This window comes from Lingula anatina, chromosome 3 (genome assembly GCF_051362555.1).
Source record: "Lingula anatina isolate TDL-2025a chromosome 3, LinAna3.0, whole genome shotgun sequence".
In the NCBI taxonomy this organism is placed as follows: domain Eukaryota; kingdom Metazoa; phylum Brachiopoda; class Lingulata; order Lingulida; family Lingulidae; genus Lingula; species Lingula anatina.
In genome coordinates, this window is record NC_141769.1 from 6067849 (window position 1) to 6089469 (window position 21621).

At 34.2% G+C, this 21621-nt stretch overlaps 3 protein-coding genes and 1 long non-coding RNA gene across 4 annotated transcripts in view; 2 read left to right on the forward strand and 2 right to left on the reverse strand.

Annotated features, from left to right (window-relative positions):
- On the reverse strand, nucleotides 1–9002 carry LOC106177534 (aminopeptidase B). Its single transcript, XM_013560339.2, has 14 exons — nucleotides 8715–9002; nucleotides 7640–7770; nucleotides 7153–7255; nucleotides 6904–7013; nucleotides 6315–6509; nucleotides 5647–5859; nucleotides 5389–5451; nucleotides 5007–5132; nucleotides 4558–4737; nucleotides 4158–4234; nucleotides 3668–3800; nucleotides 1966–2115; nucleotides 1530–1614; nucleotides 1–976 (listed from the first exon to the last, which is right to left on the reverse strand). The coding sequence occupies exons 1-14, from the start codon at nucleotides 8875–8877 to the stop codon at nucleotides 825–827; spliced, it is 1881 nt and encodes a 626-aa protein (XP_013415793.2). The 5' UTR covers nucleotides 8878–9002; the 3' UTR covers nucleotides 1–824.
- A 165-nt stretch (nucleotides 9003–9167) lies between these two features.
- LOC106177479 (GPI-N-acetylgalactosamine transferase PGAP4) lies at nucleotides 9168–11847 on the forward strand. The gene is made up of 2 exons (XM_013560266.2): nucleotides 9168–9305; nucleotides 9449–11847. Exon 2 carries the CDS (start codon nucleotides 9669–9671, stop codon nucleotides 10923–10925), a length of 1257 nt encoding a protein of 418 aa, XP_013415720.2. The 5' UTR covers nucleotides 9168–9305; nucleotides 9449–9668; the 3' UTR covers nucleotides 10926–11847.
- A 1655-nt stretch (nucleotides 11848–13502) lies between these two features.
- LOC106177526 (uncharacterized) lies at nucleotides 13503–16192 on the reverse strand. Its single transcript, XR_001239838.2, has 3 exons — nucleotides 16178–16192; nucleotides 15847–16048; nucleotides 13503–15217 (listed from the first exon to the last, which is right to left on the reverse strand). It is a non-coding gene; the product is annotated as an uncharacterized LOC106177526 (long non-coding RNA).
- Nucleotides 16043–21621, forward strand: part of LOC106177527 (uncharacterized) — a 45399-nt gene continuing 39820 nt past the window's right edge. Inside the window, exons 1-6 of the mRNA XM_087007524.1 lie at nucleotides 16043–16265; nucleotides 16644–16888; nucleotides 17337–17468; nucleotides 17823–17920; nucleotides 18333–18477; nucleotides 21479–21543. Of these exons, the coding sequence (XP_086863650.1) occupies nucleotides 16825–16888; nucleotides 17337–17468; nucleotides 17823–17920; nucleotides 18333–18477; nucleotides 21479–21543 (504 nt within the window). The 5' untranslated portion in view covers nucleotides 16043–16265; nucleotides 16644–16824. The remainder of the gene's footprint in view (nucleotides 16266–16643; nucleotides 16889–17336; nucleotides 17469–17822; nucleotides 17921–18332; nucleotides 18478–21478; nucleotides 21544–21621) is intronic.

Sequence of the window (21621 nt, forward strand, 5' to 3'; positions counted from 1 at the left end):
TGATATTGACGGAATATTATATTTCAATTTATTTCTAAATTTACAAAATTAATGCTGAATTGGAACTAGACGCCCATCGTCTGAGGTTTGTAGCGAATGGGAACAGGATGAAGTGCTGTACATACACATACAAACAAACTGCAGCTGGTCATTTCAGCTTTGTTGATCTGTGGATCATTCATATAAATAAGGGCGGATTGAGGCCATCTTCTGGGTCTTCTGGAAGATGGTCAGAATTTTTCAAGTTTACATTGATGGGCATCTAATTTTTTTGTGGGAAGACAGTCAAAATTGAGGATGGATTAAAAAGACAGTTGGGAAGACTGTCGAAAAAAATATCTCCGGATCTGCCTCCTTCTCTCTCTATATATATAAAGTCATCAGTCAGTTATTCCATTTCTTTGCATTTGCATTTTTAAGTAGCATGGATCATTTGAATAGCTTATCTTTTAGCTGTTGAATCATTATTAAAAATTTGGATGGAATCTTTAAAACATTTCAGCTACACAGGACTTACAGACAATTAATTAAATTTAGTTTTTTTAAATAAAATATTCAATTTCTGTAACTGTCTATATATATATATATATATATATATATATATATATATATATATATATATATATATATATATATATATATATATCATGTCTTATAGCATATCTTATTTTTTACATTGGGCATGCCATTCAAGCATTACACGTGCAGTAATGTTATTTCAATGTTTTCAATTGAGTTTTTGGTTAAATAGCATTCAGAATCAAAGAAATAAGCACTAACTAAAGCCTGCTTAAGCCCTTCATATATTATTATAATCAAATGCTTTAACTGATATTGAGTATCTTTTTGACATAATTTCTGACATTTATATGGAGTTGCGATGCTGTTTCCTCAAAAACACTGTGAGCCATTTTCTTTGCTGTTTCAGACCCTTTCATCATTGCACGATAGATTGGAAGGACATACTTCTGTTTCCCTGGAAAGATTCAAAGCAAGGAATTTTAAAATTATTAACCCAAAAAGTATTCTTAAACTACAGGCTGTAAGACTGAGTTAACACTAAGCACAATAAAGCAATTCTGAACTTACAATATGATGTGCCTTTTATTTGTCTGTTCCTTTCTGTTCAATTCACTTAATGTTTTTTTCTTGTTTCTCTAATTGTTTTGCACATTGAAATGACATCAAAGTTACTTCAATGAATATTCTTTATAACTTATCAAAACAAATATTCTATACCAACTAAATGATCAGGGATATAAAGATTTTTATCCCCCCTCCCTCTAATATTTCCGTGCTTCACAATGTCCCTATTCCCTGGAGAGGGGGTTTCTGAGATACTGAAATATTGGAGTGTAAATGACTCTTAATTAAGCCGTTTAGTTACTTGAATAATTTTAAACTGTATTGTAACTTAGGGTGCACAACACACGTGATGAAATCTTTTGTTGAGTAATCAGTGGGTAAAATATGCAATATTCCTTTCCCACCCTTCTTATTGATGTGAAAAAAGTATATTTGTAAACTACCTTGGCTGTGTAGGAACTGTCTGATATTTGGAAAGTCCTCCTGGTAATCATGCTTTAGTGTGATCTGTGACCATCTCAGTCTCACCTAATACACAGAAGGTAATATAGGGGTATACTGATGAAATTCTACTTTGTTTGAATAATCTGGACCTCCTTTGGGCCCTGTTTCATAAAATAAGTTACAATTACAAAGGTTGGTTTTAAACCTAATTTTTAGTCTTATTTCACAGTAAAGTTTAACCCGGCAAGATAGGTATTAGTGTAATCAAATGAAATATTACACTTTAAAAAATAATAAACAGAATAAAACAGGATAAAATAAGAATAATTTTCTTGTTGTAAACCAAATGTTTCTTCATTTTACAGGACTGCTAATAACTATGGATTTGCCTTTATCAATGAAATATATCAATGTAATATAAGAAATTATTCTCACTTCTGCATTATGAGTATTGGCAATGAAAGGGTAAGTTTCTGCCATTTTCTTCAGAGTGTTCTCTGGCAGCTTGCTCTTTTCCAGTATCTTGTCTAAAAAGTGGAAAACTTGATATGTTTTCCACCTGGATGGATCTTTGTCAGAACATTCCTGCAATATAAGTGCTTAGCTAAGGCATGAAGGTTAGGTGATATATCTTTCAAAATAGCAGCCCTTTTGGAATGATTTACCAATCTATCCTAAGAAAAAAAAAAATGAATCCAGGAAACTTAAAAAAGGAGAACTAAAAAGTCATCTTTTAAGCAATATTACTTTACACAATTTTGCTTCTTATTAGAAAGGATAATTGATTTTATGTTTAAAACTGAAACGTAAACTTGGGACGACCTTCACAACCATTAGAAAATAACAGTGCAGTTAATCATAAAACATATCAAATCAGGCCCGAAGCTAGGGGGGGTTTCAGTGAGTATGAATGAATCACACTTTTTGCTGGAAAAAGGTCCACTCTAGGTAAAATTTGATCTAGATACATAAAGGTTTCATGGTAAAAGGTCCACTATTTCAGAAAAAGACCCCTCCCCCTTCTTTGAAATCAATACTTTAAGTTCTAGATGAAGACTGATTACAGTGACGGGGACAGGGAAACAATTGGTTATGAAGGATGCCAAATCCAATTAACCAGAAGATAAGTCTGGATGTTTTTTTTCTTCCTTCAGACTTGGAAATTCTAGCTAAGCTAATTACCAAGATGCCAATCTTTAACCCTTTGAGATAAGATGACACATTTCCATTAATCTTTGAGTTAAAGTTATCACATTAAAAATAAGTCATTAATAAGACAATTGAACAAAAATGTTAAATAAATCAAGGAATTAAACTGAAAAAGTTATGCTCAAAAAAACTGAATTTCTACATTGGTATGCTTTTCAAACACATGACAAAAAAAATGATACTGATAAATAAGATGTAATATAGAAGAGGATGGTTTATGGCCTATCCTTTTCAATCACCCTTCTCCCAATGGTCAGCACACAATTGATTTCAATTAAACATTCATTAAATCAGACGGACTCTTAGATCAATACAAACTGTGACACCTTTTCTCTTGGGAGAGAAATGTATATGCTTCTTTGCTGTATGGAGTAGAAATGTGACATTTCTGCTCCATGCAGCGAAGACGCATATTGAAGACACATACACGAAAAAGATGGCTATTAAGGGCATTAACTGTAATCCCCCAAGACTGCTTAATAGACTTTAACCCAGTCGTTGAGTAAATCAGCTTTCATAATTAATTAATAATAAAATAAATTTCCACCTAATTACTTTAGGGAGCAATTTAAGCTTCAATGTGTGTAAAAGACATGCATATTAGCCAAGTTGCTCACAGTAAATTTGTTGTGACCTGAATAACAAAATTTGTTTTCAACAAAAGTCAATAAAAATGACAGTTTTAGCTCCATTTTAAATGACAGCCATGCTACATTTAATTAAGCTACAAATAAATTATGCTTAAATGCACTTACATTTCCTAAAGGTTTTTAAATTGCTGGTAATTATTTAGCTGTAACATAAAACTAACCCCAGTAAACCAATATTTTTAAATGGTATATCTCAGGTTTTGCTCTGATAGAGATGATACAAGCTTCTAATCAACTCTCAGTTTGTTCTCAAACCTAATTCAAAAGGGTTCTCCTACCTGGGTTTCACCTGCCCAGTAGTTGGCCAGTTCTTCTGCTGGGGTGGTCAAGGCACGTCCAGCAGACAGATCAGGGACATAGGGAGGCCAGCCTGCTTTCTCCAGCCATGTCGCCTTGAACTCAAACCCTGGCCTATAGGAACAGTTACATAATAATTAAATGAGTAAGGTAAAAAAAAAGAAAGAAAGAAAGAAAGAAAAGAATAAAATAGAAGGAATACTTGGACTATGGCCAGTTTTGAAATCTTTCTGTTTAGACTAACAAGTAAACTCAGCAGGTTTCAGCTTAAAACAGAGTTACCTTTGGAATGTCCAACAAAAAGCTACTGATTAGATATTGGGGTTAAATAAAAATTTTGAAGAGTGTCAGATTCTGAACAAAAACTATTAACAGTAGAAAAAGTAATTTTTTTTTCAAAATCTTATTTGCCTCTATAATTAAAAATGTACAAAAAGTAAAGTCTCAGTGTGATCACAATACAATACTTACTTCTTATCAACTTGCTGCTCTTTAAGATTAGGGAAACAGTCTAGAAAGAAATCTAATGTATCCTCAGCTACGATGCTCTAAAAGAGAAGGCAATAACTAAGTTAATCTAAATCTAATCTTAAAAATCAGACAACACCCAATTAATGTCAATATACTCTTTAAAATAGAAAGGTTCACATGTGTTATATAATACTATGTTCTTAATGAGAAACCAATCTCATCTCAAAAAAAAAAAAAAATGCAAAAAAAGTCTTTTAGTATTAAAGCTATATATCAAATATTTACAAATCTTCACTTTCAAATTGAAAAACAGGAAAAATTTAACAGAAAACTGACGCCCTTACTGATAATTTTGCTTCAATCTTATGCTTCATTTTTTCAACCTTTACAATTCAAGTACCTTGAACTTGAATTTCTCCACATATTTCTTGAGAAAATCATCAAATTCTTTCACTCCACCAGCCAGCTGTTGGAGATAGCAGACAAAGGTGTATCCTTTCTCATACGGTGTCTCATTGTAGGTGTCGTCTGGGTCCACCCCTGGTTCTATGACCACCCTCAGTTTGTTCAGTGGATGGTCCTTAAATCAATTTAATTCAATGTCTAAATTTTGTCTAATCATCAAAAAAAAAAAAAATACTTTCTTGAAAAAAAAACAGAGAGGGTGAAGATTATATCTAAATGCATATAGTTTTTATTTTGCTTAAAAAGTTGAAGTAAATGATAAAAAAAATTACATGTGTTCTTTTTAAGTGCAAGGTTTGAACAATGTGCAATTATTGTATATATTAATTTTTGTAAAATGGAACCATTATTGTTTATATATCACCATTGTTTATTGATTCTTACCTCTCCAGTGTCATCCATGTGTTGCCGTAGCAATGCCAGCCCTGTGGTAGCTTCAAGACAGGTGTAAGCTTTCCCCAGACCTGGCAATTCCTCCATAATCCTCCTCTGAGCAAACATGGTGAAACCCTTAAAAATCATCGACTAATATTTAACAAGGCAGGCTAAACCCTCTAAGATCTCCATCTTTAGTATTATCAAACCAGCTAATATAAAGACTAACCTAAATTCTTTCACCATAAAATTGAAATGAATAATAATGAATAATGATGAACACTTACTGTATAATTTGATTTTTGTGTGCTAGTTATCATGTCATTTGTAGTGTCAGTTTGTATACATGTACGTGATGAAGAAAATCAAATGTCACCAATATATTTTGTACCTCATTCAACCAGAACTCTCCCCAATTGGCATTGGTAACAAGATTTCCAAACCAACTGTGGGACTGAAAAGTTGAAGACAAACATTTAACTTCTATTTACAAAAAGAATTTAAAAAACAATATCAAGGGCCACTTTACACAAAACATACTTTCCTTCTAGATTTTATGTTTTAAATCCATTTTCGAAGTAAAGTCAATTTTAAAGATTTTAAAACAGTAAAATGGAAAATACCTAATAAAGATCTATGTATTACTTACTATCTCATGAATGACAACATCAGTCAGTGATTTGTCTCCAACTAGTAAACAGGGGGTTACAAATGTTAGGCAAGGGTTCTCCATTCCTCCATATGGGAAAGATGGCGGCATAACAAGCAGGTCATATCTTCCCCACTGATATGGTCCAAACAACTCCTCCCCTTTGCTGAGAAAAATTTCCACTTCTCCATCAAACTCATTTTTTGCTTTTTCCTGCAAGAGGGATTATAGCCACTGGTGTATCCAGTGGAGAGAGAGAGAGAGAGAGAGAGAGAGTGTGTGTGTGTGTGTGTGTGTGTGTGTGTGTGTGTGTGTGTGTGATATTACATTTCATTGATGATATACTATGATATACAAAGCCCTGTTAGAAGAGGGCTAACAGGTACATGTAACATTACATACATGTACTACCATTACAGTTAACACAACTTGCTATAATATAGAGCAGTTAGTGCCAGTCACCACAAGTGAAGTAAAGTAAAGTAAATAATTTTTTAAAAGTTAACTACAGTTCTGTATTACCTATCTTCTCTCTTTTTTCGTCGTATTATTATCCAAAACTCAAAATTTTGTAGCAAATAACATGGAAAGTAAATGACCCTCCTTATTGAAAATATGAAAAATATAAACTATCCACAGCTAACAAATGAAAATTTTAGCAGTTTTACCAGCATAGAGGGCTCTGTCCACACACGACTACGCGGTCCAATCTCAGCACTGGCCAGGTCACCCACAGCCAGAGCAACAAGGTAGGACTGGACTGGCTGCTGGAGACTGAAGAAAAATGTCTCATGGTCATCTTCTGCTGTAGCCTCCTTTCTGGACTCACTGGCACTCATTACTGCAGTGAAACCCTTTGGCACCTGAAGAAGATAAATTGATAAAAGAATTAATAACAAACAAGCATCAAATACCAATAAAACCAAAGCATTATAGCCAAAAATATTTTTGCAAAAGCAAATAGAATAAAAATAACATCATTATCATTTCACAGTTTAATTTAAATGAAAAAAATTAAAAATTTAATACCAAAAAGTAACCCAAGTTGGAGGTAATGACAATTTACCATATCATTACATACTGTGGAAATAAATATAGTTGTCATGGTATCACTGAATATGTTACACTGAACAATTACAAAACACAAACTAATAAGATCAGTCACCAAGACAATTTCTTTTAAGATATTTCAGGTGGCACTCCAAGATAGAACCAACTCAGAAAGTACATGTAAATGTCATAAGTGGCATAACTGACCTTGACAGTGGCTGAATATGGACATTTGACAGCAGGAGTGTCCTGGCAAGGAAAGAATGACCTGTTGCATGAGGCCTGACCTTGAGTGTACATGTATGGCTTCACCTTGCCTGAAAATATAAAAATATACCAGTACATACATATTGTGTCAAATGCAGGAAACATGTTTCACTGTTGTCTAAACATATGCAGACATACAGCAGTCTAAGTTTGTAAGTGCTGTAAACAGTAACAGTTTATTTAAGTTACCTGCAGTTTGGGCTGGATCCAGCCAACACACTCCAGGGCCACCTGTTGATACATAGTCAATCTTCAAAACAAATTTCTTGCCACCTTCATAAGTTTCTGGAAACTAGAAAATTAGAGTGACATAATTTTTATATGTTCTAATGTAAGCTGAAATTTTCACTTGTTTTCTATGCAAGGTAAGTAAATGTCATAGGTGTGAGTGTAAGTATGCCTCATTTCACATAATAAATCTGCAAAAGCAGACAGATGAATGAATGAATGGGGAGGAAGGTGGGTATTTAGATAGGAACGTGGATTTTTTAAAAATATGTACTGAAAATGTCACCTAAGACCCTGTCTCTTTTTTTGCATTTATAATAATAATAATAATAATAATAATAATAATAATAATAATAATAATAAATCATGCTGCTAGTGATCAACACATCTGTTCAGATAGATCCAAAATGATTCAATCTTAAACAAAATGAGAATGAGCATAATTCACCTTTATCTCAAGAGCTGTGCCATAATCTGCAAATGGTTTGATCTCAAACTCTAGTTGTTCTGCATTTCCACCATCAACTTCTTCTTTCACCACTTTATGAACAGTGAGGGTTTGGTGGACATCAAGTGTTACTGGATGAATAATAATAATAATAATAATAATAATAATAATAATAATAATAATAATAATAATAATAATAATATGTCAGAGGCTTTTCATTCACTAAAAAAAAAGAACACTACTACAGATGTAGTAGGCCTTTAAAAACAATTAATTATTTTCAACCTTAAATAAAAACTGAATACTCATTGCCTTTAAAATACTGGCATCATACATAAAATACAGATTAAATATTTTAAATATACATGGAGTTTTATAATATAATCACTTATAATGATTCACATGTACCTTTTAACATACTAGTACTATTATAATTCTCACTGTTAACATAAAAATTCAACCTTAAGTTGTAATTAATTTTATTCATTTTCTTATCATCATCATCATTATTAAAACTGTGTTGAATACACAAAGTAAATTAGCTCTAATATATCTACATGCACTTTTTATATTATTATGCCTCCCATGTCAAGGCCCAAATCAATTGTATCATTATGTTATCCTTTGCTGCAACATTTGCAATAAAACAGCTGATAGAAGAATTGATTAAGAGGAACTGAATAACTGCAGTTATGCACACTTTGTTTGAAAAATAAATTACTGTTCAATATACACCTTTATACTACCAGTAGATTGAACTGTGCCCAAAAACTCATGTAAGAATTATGCCATACAGTTGATAGTCTTGAAGCCCACCTTGCTAGTATTATTTCCAAGCTAGCAGTAATGGTGAGTCATTGTCTCGAGTCAATACAATACATGTACACTGCACTAGCGAGTAGTAACGTGATACTGAGTACATGCGGCACTCGTAGTACTAGTACCTTTTTTGCTTTAACTTAAGAAAATTTTAAAATATTAATGTCGCATTTGTTAAGATGATAAAAAACATTAAGGTGATATTTGTGAATACAATCTTTTAAATTGCACATCACTCAGAGTCCCGAGAACCAACCTTTATCAGTAGGCTTCACTACGATAACATCGAGGTCTGCTCTGGAAACGATGCACCGCTTGTCAAAGTCCACTTTCATATTCAGATGAAACATTTCTACCTTCACATCACGGAAATTTGATGCTGTTGATACATCTGTCGCTAAATCGGAGTGGAGGACCATGGTTTCCGTATTTCTGCTAGGTTATTTGTAGATTATTATTATTTACAGTATATACAAATAACTATATTTCTAACTCCCGGTAAAATCAAATGACCATCACTCCCCCGACCTTGACCTTATTTTCTGACTAGATTCCAAAGGAGATATTAATTCTATAAACCAATAAATAACCACGTTTATGAAACAAATAATAACTTTGGTATTTTAAACTCAATTTACTTAATTGATCAGTAAAGATCTATGATAACATAGTAAGGAGATGACTAAATTACCGTCTTATGTTATATTGAATTAGTAATATTGACTGAGGAACCAGCTCAAGACATTTTACTTTATGAGACTCCAGAAACAAGAGAGGGAACGACGTTATGTGTAAGCAGTATTTGCCCACTCCCATCAGATATTTCCGTATGATATCGGTTACAGAGGTAATAATATTTTAATATGTAATAAAATACATACATACAGTAAATGCATGGACAATCCAACGTTAACATTAATATAGTAAATATAAATTGTGACAGTTTTATTAATTCTGGTTTTTATTTTCTAAATCTTTTTTTCCTTTCAGGATAATTTTAACACGTACTGCAATTCTTGAGCAGATTTTCAATGAGTGGGGCGCACAGGCGTTTAACAATATCGCTCGAAGGGATGCTTGGATCTTGGTCCATGATGACGTGTGCCAACTATCTTTTCCAAAATGTTTGGGCTGAAAACTGAAACAGTGAAAAGCCTTATACCCGGACGACAGCTGCTGGATGTGATTTTGAATTTTAAAAAGTCTGTCAATGGCCCTATATTTATCTCCTCGGGGTATTTGGAGATGTATCAGACGGAAAGGGCTTTTGATATTGAGAGATGTGGCCTTTGCTTTGGTGCTGTACCTGCTAACATTTGTTTTCATTCTTCCCCAAAACATGAGAAATGTGAGGTTTTCGCCATATTTTATAGAACCGGAGAATATCACTGATATTCTAGTTGAACAAAATGAACAGCGTGTAAAGTATGCTCAGGAGTTTCTGAAAGGGTTCACTGCAACAAGAAAAGAAATGTCAGGTCCATCAGATTCTAAAAAAGATAAAGAATATTTGTACAGCATTGGAATTATCACTCAAGAGCGGAATAATAACAAGGCAAAAAAGAAACCATTTTACTTGACTCAAGTTGCTGCTCGATTTCTTGAAATACTGCACGGTCCAAATGGAGGTTATTCTGACAGGACAAAAATTTTTATTTGCAATGTTGATCCAAACACATCTGGGGTGAAAGAGGTGAATACCCTCTCTGAGCACTTAGAAATTGTGAACAGATTTTCACCAGATTCAATAAATAAAGGTGAGACTGACGCCTATGAAAAAGAAAAGATGGATTATATTTTCTGCCTCCAGGAAACTCTGAAACATTCCTCAAAATATGTTATCCTGATCGAGGATGATGTTCTTCCTATTCGCAAATTATTGGATATGCTGACATATTTTCTTGAGACCAAAATTAATGTGCGGTGGTCCCATGGCTACCCAGTCAACACCGCTGACTCATGGCTTGCTTTTAAGCTATACTATCCAGAACGCTGGCAGGGATATAGTAAAACTGTGAAAGGTATTATTGAACTGGCATCTTTTGGAATTATTGTAGGATCTTTATTGACTTTTATATATGTTAGTTTTCTACATAGAGCTGGTAATATTTATTTCATGTTTATAGTTTTTACAACTTATGGAGTTCTGTTGGCATACTGTATAGGTAGGGTTAACTTGTATACGGCCCTTGGTGCTTCTAAATATTTATATTTTGTAGAACAAGGTCATGGGTGTTGCACCCCTGCAGTAGTGTTTCCCTCAAAAAAAGTCCCAGCACTTGTGAAGCATCTCGGTTCAGTCAAATGCCATGAAAAATACCCCATAGACCTTGCCTTGACAGCGTATGCAAATAATACCAGTTTACTACAGTTTGGGATAGTACCGAACCTAGTTGGTCATATTGGTCTGTATTCAAGCCTGCATAAACCAGTCTGGGTAGACAAGGTCAGCCCATGGATTACCTAGGGCGTGTTTCCAGTTGAGTCTGCTTGACTTATCTCACAGTCTACTTGCTCACCACAGGCAGTGCCCAGAGGAATCAGTCTGGTGGCTGCCAGCTTCTTCGTTTTTAATTCTTTTTATGTGCATGCTAATAGAATTTTGAATATCATCAGCAATTTTGTTGAAGATCACGGCATGTATGAGAACTTGAAAATGAAGAAGTTAGCCTGCTTAGGCTCTATATATACCTTAGGCTTATTAACGATTATTCTGTCTCATCCACCATCTTTGTAATTCTCAAAATTGTGAATTTTTTTTTCTGTAAAATGTGTCTCAGAGCTATTAATTGGGTATTATAATCTAGATGGTTGTTTAGAGCAAGTTACTTGTCCTGAAGAGCTGGGAAAAGTTTAGTTATCCTGAGCAGCCTTAGATATATGAAAGGCCTTCTTTAATTGATTAGTTTTGTAGATTTTTTTATGTCGTGGGTCCAGTTTACATATAAATCTCCTTTTATATTTCTATATATCACATATTATTGTATTACATCAATTTTGTAATAAAAGAATGTGCAATTTGGGGCATTTCATTCAAAGTAATACATTTAAAATGCCCTTAGTAGTATTAGTATGTTTTCTTCTTAATTGTGGAAGGGGACAAATTCAGCCTTTTTATAATATAATTATTATTTTTGTGGGGGAGGGGGCATCTTTCACTTATATAGTCAGATGATAATTCTGTTTTAGAATAATTATATACATAGTTGTCATATATATTATGTATACTTAGTGCTTATATAAAGATGCACCATACATCATACCATACATATATATTCAATGCATATTGTTTAGGATGTACTAGCAACATATATAGCTTGCCACTGATTTTGGATGACTTTTGTAATTGCAAGTTGAAAGGGGTAATAATTGAAAGATAAAAATTCAAATCCTTGTTTCTCTTGTCTATTGTGTCATATAGTGAAGTTTACCCCCCCCTCCCCAGTTTCAGAGGATACTGTAAACTCACCACTAGTACTCTTATTATATCCACATTCAAATACTCTAGTAGGCAGGTTGGTTTACTGTGTTTTCTGAAACTTTGGGGGGGGGGGGGTCAGTGAGGTTTTAAAATTCATCCAATTCTGATAAGGCCACACTTTTTTATTTTTATGGATGACATCCTCTGGGGACCCCAAAGTCGGTGCGAGCGGGCGAAAAAAAAAAAAAACAGAAAACAGTCCAAAAAAAAAAAAACTGCTTAAGAAAAGTTATGTTTTCAGTACACAGCTGGAAACACTAATTTACCACAGAAACACGTATCAAACTAACAACATGTCTTTATCCATGCTCTCAAAATATTAAAGCATTGTGAATAGGGCCTACTTCGTAGAAAGGTAAAAAGTCATGAATATATATGCTGCATATTACCAAATCTATTTAAGGTTATTTCATGCATTCTGTTGGTATAGAAACCAATAAAACAAATATCAAATAAATAGCGTGTCTTTATTTGTACTCTCAGAAAATTAAAGCATTGTAAACACTTCACAGAATTGTTTAAAAAATTAAGCAAAGATAGGCCTATGCTTCCTACTACTAAGGTAATTTCGGTCGATGCCATTTTGTCTACTTCGACTCACACGCTAGCAGCCAACTATCGGGTGGCCTGTCCGACCTTCAGTCCACCAAATACCGCGACGCTCTTGTCGACCCTTTTTTCGCTCCAAAAAGAAACTGGTATGTGCTGCTTTGGACAGAATGTCACTGAAATTTTCCGGGCGATGATTGCTGGCCGCGGCCAGCCTTTCGTAAAATTGTAAAAGGGTGATATCTCCATGTCCAATATCAATGGCTTACCAATCCAAAACGACGGCCCCCGTTCTCTTTATGACTTTAATTGTCGTGTATTTTTAAATTAATGCTAGAGATGAAGTTGACGGCAAAACGGCCATATTTCCATGTGGTGATAATACGCATGCGCAGAAAGCTCATTTTCCACACTCGGAACTACTCGGATGTCTCCGCAGTCGACAATGACAGTATGGAGCTTGCGGAATTAGCAGAGAATTGCCGATTGCATTTTCCGGCAAATTCAATAATGATGTTTGCGACAACCGACTTCCTTTGGGGGGGGGGGATTTTTTTTTTTTTTTTTTTTTTTGAGAACGGACGAAAATCGGTGCGCGCGCAGGATGTCATCCATAAAATTAAAAAAGTGTGGCCTAATATGTGCACAAGCACTGGTGGATCCAGGATCATGTGAGGAGGGGGGGGGGGGGGGCACAAAATTAAAAGACTTTTATCTCATAAAAAATTAGTTTCTACTGAAATGATTTACTTTCTTACCATTTTTATGACAGTGAAAACCTTCATGTATTTCAGCAATACCAGCAGTAGTCGATTCAAAAAGAATGAAGTGGACCAAAATTTTTATGTTAAAGTAAAGACCAATTTTTAGGCTGAAGTTCTTTGGTGAAATGGGCCTCAAATGTGCAAAGAGGACAAAGAGATTTCACTAAGGTGCATGAAGGTAATTGATCTAAAGCATTATTCTTAAGTATTAGCATTGCTTTCCATCTCTTAAGTACTTAGAAAAAGAATATTAAAAGTTACAATTATAGATTTATTTGAATTTCATAAATTTCTAGAGAAGGGCTCTGCAAAATTTTAAATGCTCCCCCTTCTGACATGTCACTGACTAATATCCAACATCTATGAAAAACATCAAAATTCCTTGGATGGGGCTTTGCCTTGATGACGCTGGCTCCAATTTTTTTCAGTTTAATTTTTCTCTGATACTTTCTGGTTGTGTGGCTGGGTTAAAACAAGAAGCTCAGACTTTCCAACATTGATTTTCAGCTTATTTCTCATCAATCACCCTCGCAGGTCATCAGTACACCTGACCTGAACAACTTTTCAATGGATTTCTCAGGATTTTCTAAATCACAGCATCATCCATGTAATTAAGGATTACCCCTCACTGTTATTGTCTTATCACTTATTCTGATGGTATAAGATTGATCACAGAATGCATGCCCAATAAACGTATATAAAATATATTTGGGATTCTTTTAGACGTATGTATTTTTGTAATCAGGGAGAAAAAAAAAACATGTATGCAGATTTCTTGTTATCTTCAGCATTAAAATAACATTTCCATTAATACTGTAATAGCAATATTAAGGCCAATTATTATACCATTATATGTTATATATATATATATCTGGGATTTGCTATATGTGGTAAGAATACATATTGACCTCCCTGACGTCATCAAACAATTGCACTAAACTTGGTTACAAAATGCTAATTACTATTATGCCATATAAATAATTTTGGCCAACCACTTTCATCAATGTTTGATCAGGAACTTAAAAACAATGTAAATTGTACAACTGCTGCTCATGCCTTATATAATGCACTATTGCTACTATTAACTACTGTCTGTATTGTCAATAAAATATAAAATCTGATATAAAACTTTTTTTTAACTTTGAAAATAGTGCCTCACATATTAATGGAATAATTAATTACATAATACTAAATTATATAATTAAAAATAATAAAATGTCTATCTACTATATGGGCCAAAATTTCACATGCACTCATTGGTACCATTAGAAAAAGCTAATTTTGCCTAGAAAATGACATACCCAGCTGAAATTCTTTAAAAGTAAGAATCCCAAGTACATTAACAGCAAAAACTTCCTCACGAATCTCAAATCCACACCTTTTATACAAATGCACTGCAGGCATCTGTGCTTCCGAAGTTTCAAGAATCAGTTCACCATAGCCTTGTTGCTTAGAAAATTCAATGGCAGTTGTCACTAACATCTTTCCAATGCCAAATCTACGGTAATTCTTTTTAACAATCATTCTTTTCAGTTCAGCTGTGGAATCCGTCTTCTTGTCAATGGCAACCGTCCCAATGATTTCCCTGTTATATGTTGCTACCCAAAACGCAGTTCCTTGGCGACTATAATAACCGCGCAAGTCTGCCTTTTCTACTGGGAATCGATTTTCATACTTTCTCATTTCTGAGGACATATATATGTAAATTAAGATTCTAACTGTGAAAACTGGCAATAGTATTGAGACTATGAACATGTCTATGTAATAATATAAAACTGTGATGGACACTGCTGTCAGGAGGACAGTCAATGGGTTAAAAGAAAGTTTTCTGACAACATAAGGATGGACTTGGTCTGATAGATTCTTTATGATCATTTTCCATAGAAAGTCTCCCTCTCCAGTTTGAATAGGTCGCACTTTAAGCAGTTCTTTGTTGAACTCCATTCCCACAGCAACTGGTCTGCTCTAATTAATGGAAAATTATATAAATTATAAATACTGATCAATCATTTTTAAAGTCAGTGTAATGTTAAAAGGTAAAATACCTTAAATTGTAAGTACTGGTACAGTGTACTGGTACATGTACATGTAAAAGGTGAAGTGCCTTTGCCTGGCCTGTGCGGTGAAACAAATGTTTTGATAATAATTAACATAAAGAACATGTTACATGTTAGATACATTTTGTAAACACCAGACATACAAACAAGATAAGGGGATAGTACATGGGAATTTGGCAAGTAAAATAAATTCTCCTGGCATTACAAAAAAATAAATAAAATAAAATAAATAAATAAAAATAAAAATAGAGGCCATGCACATTTTTCTCAATTGGGAGTACAGTACTCTGCAACAACACTTACAGGAGTAAGCAAAAGAGTATTGTTACAACTTACAGTTACACACTTATTCAAACTAATACAGAAATATATTGCCAAGTGATTTTTTGTAACATTTTGGTAAACTAGTTCTTGTTTCAATGTTTGGTCTTCACTTTGCAGGCTTGGAAAGAGAGAAAACTTAAAATACATTGTACGATAAATGTAATCAAAGTGAGATTTATCTGTATCTGTATACATATCTCTGTAATAACTTACAGTGTTTCACGTATTTAGGAAAATATACCCCCAGCGTGATATAACTCTCAGCATGAGACAACATGTAGTGACTGGACTTTAGTACCGTTCACCAGTGACCGGCTAAGTGCTCAGTGCTCTATTTGTTTACCTTCAACGGACTGTAAAATTTCCAATGCTCTCATTGGCTCCCTAGAATCGTTTCCTGCTATCTAATATGGAGCTGCAATAATTAAACATTTTTAGCAATAGAAATAATTCACGTTTCAAACAATATTTTGATGTTTTAAGTTTTGCTGAGAACTTTCGCTTTAAATTAATTAAAAATTATACATATTCGAAACTGAATTACCAAACAATGCGAGCTTCATATACGCGACTAGATAGCAGCACAGGTCTCACATGCACAGTGGGCGAGAAAAATGTCCAAGTGAAAATAGGTCTGTAAATAAACAGAGTAGATATATATTGCTTATAATGTATGTAAACAAATGTTGCTTAACGCTAGTATGTATATTATTGAGCAAAAGCGTGACAGATATACTGTAACAAATCAAAGTTCCTCATCACTAAGGTAAACATTTGCATGCCGCAAATATTATCGATATAGCAGGGTATGTTGTGTGTGAGGGGGACAAATAGGAAGTCATCAAGCCAGACTTCAAAATCAGTGTCGTAGATACCATCTGTAATAGAAGTGTTTAACTTTTTTAAGGGTTGATGCATAAATATGAATCTTGAAAGGATCGATGGCCTGAGTAGTAGTAAAATTCCAACAGAAAGCAATCACAATCTAACATTTGCTTTCAACATTTCAGGACAGGTGCAAACATAGAAATGGAAGTCCCAGTGTTGGTAACATGATTGAGCTTATATGGCTTGATTCATTTGTACACTAGCAGGGAGCAGTTGGTGTGTGAGTTTGCACGTAATGATGCAGAGGTTCATCCTCTGAAGAAACCTGTTCAGTTTTGCTGGTTGTTTTATGCCAGAGACTTCATGATGATGAAGAAAAAATTCATGAGTGAACCCCCACTTCCACCTCCACCACTGCCACAGACAGGTATCACTTGCTTTATGCTTAAGATTTGCAAATTGTAGATGTGCCTTTAGCCATACTTTTTATAAATGCAGCTCATGAATCTACAGTATGTACTCCGGTAGATGCAGATCATTAATTTTTCATTTTTTAAGAATAAATGATATTATATGTTTATATTGGCCCTTGCCTACCTATACAATGAGCAATAATAGCAAATTATTTGTTGAGTTCTGCTGAACATATTATTAATAATTAAATTCCAAATATATTTTTCACTTACTATTTTGAAAAAAAATGTACACCTTTTTCACTTCATCATTTAAGTATTAATTATTTTCCTTTCAGTATTAATATTTATTACATACAGTGATTTTGAAATGTCATGGGATCATAATTTTTCACTGGATTGAGAAATGAAAAGCTACATTCTTACATACAGTTCTTACTAATCTTTTAAAACTTTTTACAGAAGCTGTTTCAAAACATGATCCAAATTTGTCAGAGACAAAAAACTATACAAGACCAGCAATAGATCCCCTGGCACTGAGAGCCGTCAAGTTAAAGGCAACAAATTCCCAGAAGGACCCATCACGTGTTTTGGGTAGGATGGTATTAGTAGATACTATACCAGTATCATGGCAGTATGCATACCCACACACATTTATATAGTGGATATATTAGTCATGTTCATGTTCATGAGCATACATGTACACTTACACATAAATTGATACTTGTACACACATGCTCAAACACACACATGCAAGCATGCACACACACAAACACATTTTATGAAACTTTTTTATTTTGTGAGTTCAATTATTTAATGGTCCCTGGAAACTACTCAGGAGGAAGAAAAAAACACCCAGATACTTAGTACTTGAGAATGAAAATGCAGAGGTTTAAATAATTTTAAAATGTTATTTGTATAAGAAAATTTGTTTTTTTTAATGTTCAGGCTATAAAGAGTTGTACGAAGATTTGAATCCTACAGATGTCAATGTTCATAATATCCCTGAGAGGGCGCTCTATAGTCTGCCTGTTATGGCAGTTACAGTAAGTGGCTTCTCATTTTACATTAATCCTCCCTTCCATCCATATTTCCTATTTTCCTTCCTCCCTTTCTTTCTCTCTCCCTCCCTCCATTCATTCCTTCCTTCATTTACTTTGTTAGTCCCTCCTTCCCTTTCTTCCTCCAGTTAAAATCTTGATTGAAAATATGATAAATATGAGGGTTTCGTAATTAAAGAAATGGTTTTTACTTTCTCATTTTTTGCTTTTCAATATCTGATTGAAATTAAGAAAAGTTAAATAAATGCAATTAATTTGAGAATAGTTAAATGAACTTTTTAAGCAAGCTTTTCTTTTGCATGCATGAAGTTCAAAGGGAGGCGCAGAATCCATACTTAATATATCACAAGAAGTCTTCTTTTGCAGTTAGTGTACTTATCAATAAATTGTGTTTTAGAAAATCATCAAAGCAGCACATCCACAGCCTTTCACCCTGAATTTCAAGGGGTTGGACGTATTGACAGATCTCTTATTTAGCCACCTGGCTCTGGAAGAGAAGAAACATGAGAACTTTGATGGGATAAAGACTATTGACTGCAGTGGTAAGATATGCCCCACTATATGGCTCATTAAGTAGGGTCGAGTATTGGCAGCTGGGGTATTTTGATCTGTATCTCCCCTCCCCCTGTCTAGCTTATAGGATTTGCTTCATACCGTCAGAATGGCTTCAACGGAACATATTCTTCAGAAAACATGCCCAGCTAACGATATCTTTATCCAAATACACAAATTAAAAGCTCATTTTGTAAATTTTTGGCTTTAAAAAACGTCCTATTTGCTCGGCCTGGGAGTTAATGAGCTACGTGGTCATGTGGTCCGATGACGACAATCGAGCCACTGGAGAACAGAGCGTGCTTAGCTGTCAAACTGAGCTGCATTGTCTACCTGTAAGATGACTTCTCTGGCTTCTGATAAAAGTTTATACTCATTCAAATCTCTTACCCGAGGGATCTAAATCCTCATGAAGCTGTGTAAAACCATTTCCCGTCTAGTCATTTCTTTAACAAGCATTTCATTATGGTTATCCCAAGTTGTATAAAACACTGCATTTGAATGAGTTGAGGGAAATGTTGATTATTGCATATGAGGTCCATGTTATTTGTGAAATTCAATTAATTTTATTAAACCGCTGACACTCCGTCTTGCATACTTTTATTAAACTGAGGTAAACAATGCCCGTTACCTTTACAAGTCCTATCTTAATCATCCATCTAACTGGAACTTCCTTTACCTCTTAATTAGAGGGTTAAATGGCATTCAATTTGTCTTGCTTGTATCGAACGCACTCTCTATCTAAGCTTTACTCCAGTTATCTCATGTAAAAATCTACCTGTGCGTTAGTTACAAAGCGCAGCTCCCGTAGACCTGGGGGTACTAGATAAAATCTGAACACCAGGTTTATCGAGGAGCTAGAGAAAGAAAGGAAGAATTTTTCCTGCACAACTTCATAGGAATTTTAACACGGACTTGATCCAGCTTAGACCTCCAAACTAACAGGGTGACATGGGCAATTTTCACAAACAAATCATAAAACTATATTTCAGTTAACCGCCTTTAAAATAAATATACCGTTCTGGGTAAATTAAAATAGTTATTAAATCGCGAGAATATTTTTGACTTAAATAATGATTTTATTATTAATGGAAATTAAGCTACAATATGAGGTACATATGCTGTGGTTACGCTGTCCTTCATGTTTTGCGTGTCTACATTTTGCTGTATGTGCTTGTAATTTTTTTAAATATGTGCGTACAATTTTTGCAGGTCTGGTTACCCCCCTGTTATGTGATGAGAGTATAAATTTGGCAATTAGTTCCTTAGCTTATTTGAATAGAATTGCAGTGTAAAATTTTCAACAAGATGTTGGCGAAATGGCCCATTACTCTTTGTAGGTATTTCCCCCGTCAAAGTTTGTCTAAAATTATCTTTCAGTCTTTACTCTTTCAAAGACAGTATAAAGTTACCTGACATATTTTCGTGTAAACTTAATGACAAGCCAAGTGTCTCCAGTTCATTCCGTACTCAATTTTACCCAAGCAAATTTTTTTCTTGAGTAGATCTTTATAGCACGGTGTTATAAGCTTACAAATTTGCAAAAAAAAAAAAATTGCGTTTCAAGTTATAAAATAATCAATCTTGTAAATTATTTAATATTTCAGATGAAATAATCTTCAGAAACAAATCCTCAAAGCATAAACGAATTAGGATAACGAACCATTTTATTACAGCAGTTCCCATTTTTTCTTTAATATAACGCTCTTTTTCCTGTTTTTCCTCAACACGTTTTCTTCCACGGAAGCTTCAAGATACCCTAAGAGCAATTTCTTTTATAAATGTTCGCGACGTCATTTACAAATACCAATAAAATAACCCCATGAAATAAATGATATATATTGAAAAATATGAAAGCCCACCAAGACGAGTTTCATACCTGTTATTACCTGGCTTGGGAATTGCAGCGGTGCATAATTAACAGGTTTTATTGTTAACAAGCTCTTGGTCAACTACAATGAATTTAAAAATGCATCAGCAATTAGTAAGCTTGCCAACTGATGACAGTATCTTAAAGACTATCAGCTTTTGATATGATCTAAATCACCTGAGGTGACCGAGATCGCGAGGATCGCAACTATTGTCACCGAAGTTAGTAAGTTAGTCACAGAAGACCGTCACAGATAAAGAAAGATAGTCAAGGAGTGCTGCAATTTTGGTGAATCCCACGGCAACACACTGAGGCATAAAGAAAATTGCTCAACTCCGTTCAACACAACTTTCCAAAATTATTCTGTCTGTTTGCACCATGCAGCTCAGTTGAGTCTCATAGACCTTTATCCCAACTGTCATCACAGTACCGCGTGACCCAGATCTGTTGCTTCATTTATGCATATTGAGGTGAGGTTTACTAAAACGCTTTTTTACTACTAATAGATTGTTTTTATAATTTTTAAATGGCGGGGATCGATTAAAACATACCTTTAGTGTATAGATTGAGTGTTGAATCTTCAAAATTCGAGAAATGGATTTTTATATGACCATTGTCCTTTAAATTAGGGTGGGGAATGTTGTTTTTTTTTTTTCCTTTTTTTCTTTTTTGGGGGGGGGGGGGTCCATGCCATGCTACAATAGAAGTTTACTACAACCCTCAAGCAACTGGCCACTTAATGGTATTTAAAGTGTTAAAGTGATGTATAATGCAATGTGAAAAATATTGTGATAAATGACTTAAGGGTCTGTTTTTAATGAAAAGAGAAAGAGAATCCCCTAAATGAGCTCCCTAGCTTGCCACAGCCAGTTAATAATGCATGGTAGCTAGTTTTCACCCAAGGAGGATTTGCTGTTTGTCTGTTAGAGTAGGTTGAACTACTAGAACTCCACCTAAACAGTAGGAAGCAAACAGTGGAAGCGAGTGAAGTCTCCTGTTACAGTAGTTGAATTTCATGGTCTCTCAAATCTGAATGCTTAAGTTGAAACAGTGAGTCAAATAGAACACACGATGTAAAGAGGCATCTAGACCTTGATATTATTTTGTTTTTGTGTTTTTAGGTTGCAGATACCTGACAGATTATGGTGTACAGTGGATGTGTAAGGTGTTTAAGTCATTGGAAGAGGTCAGTTTTTCATATTTTTTTAAATCTCAATCCTCATTTCTGTATTGAAAAAAACATTTCTCTTACTTTTGAAATGTT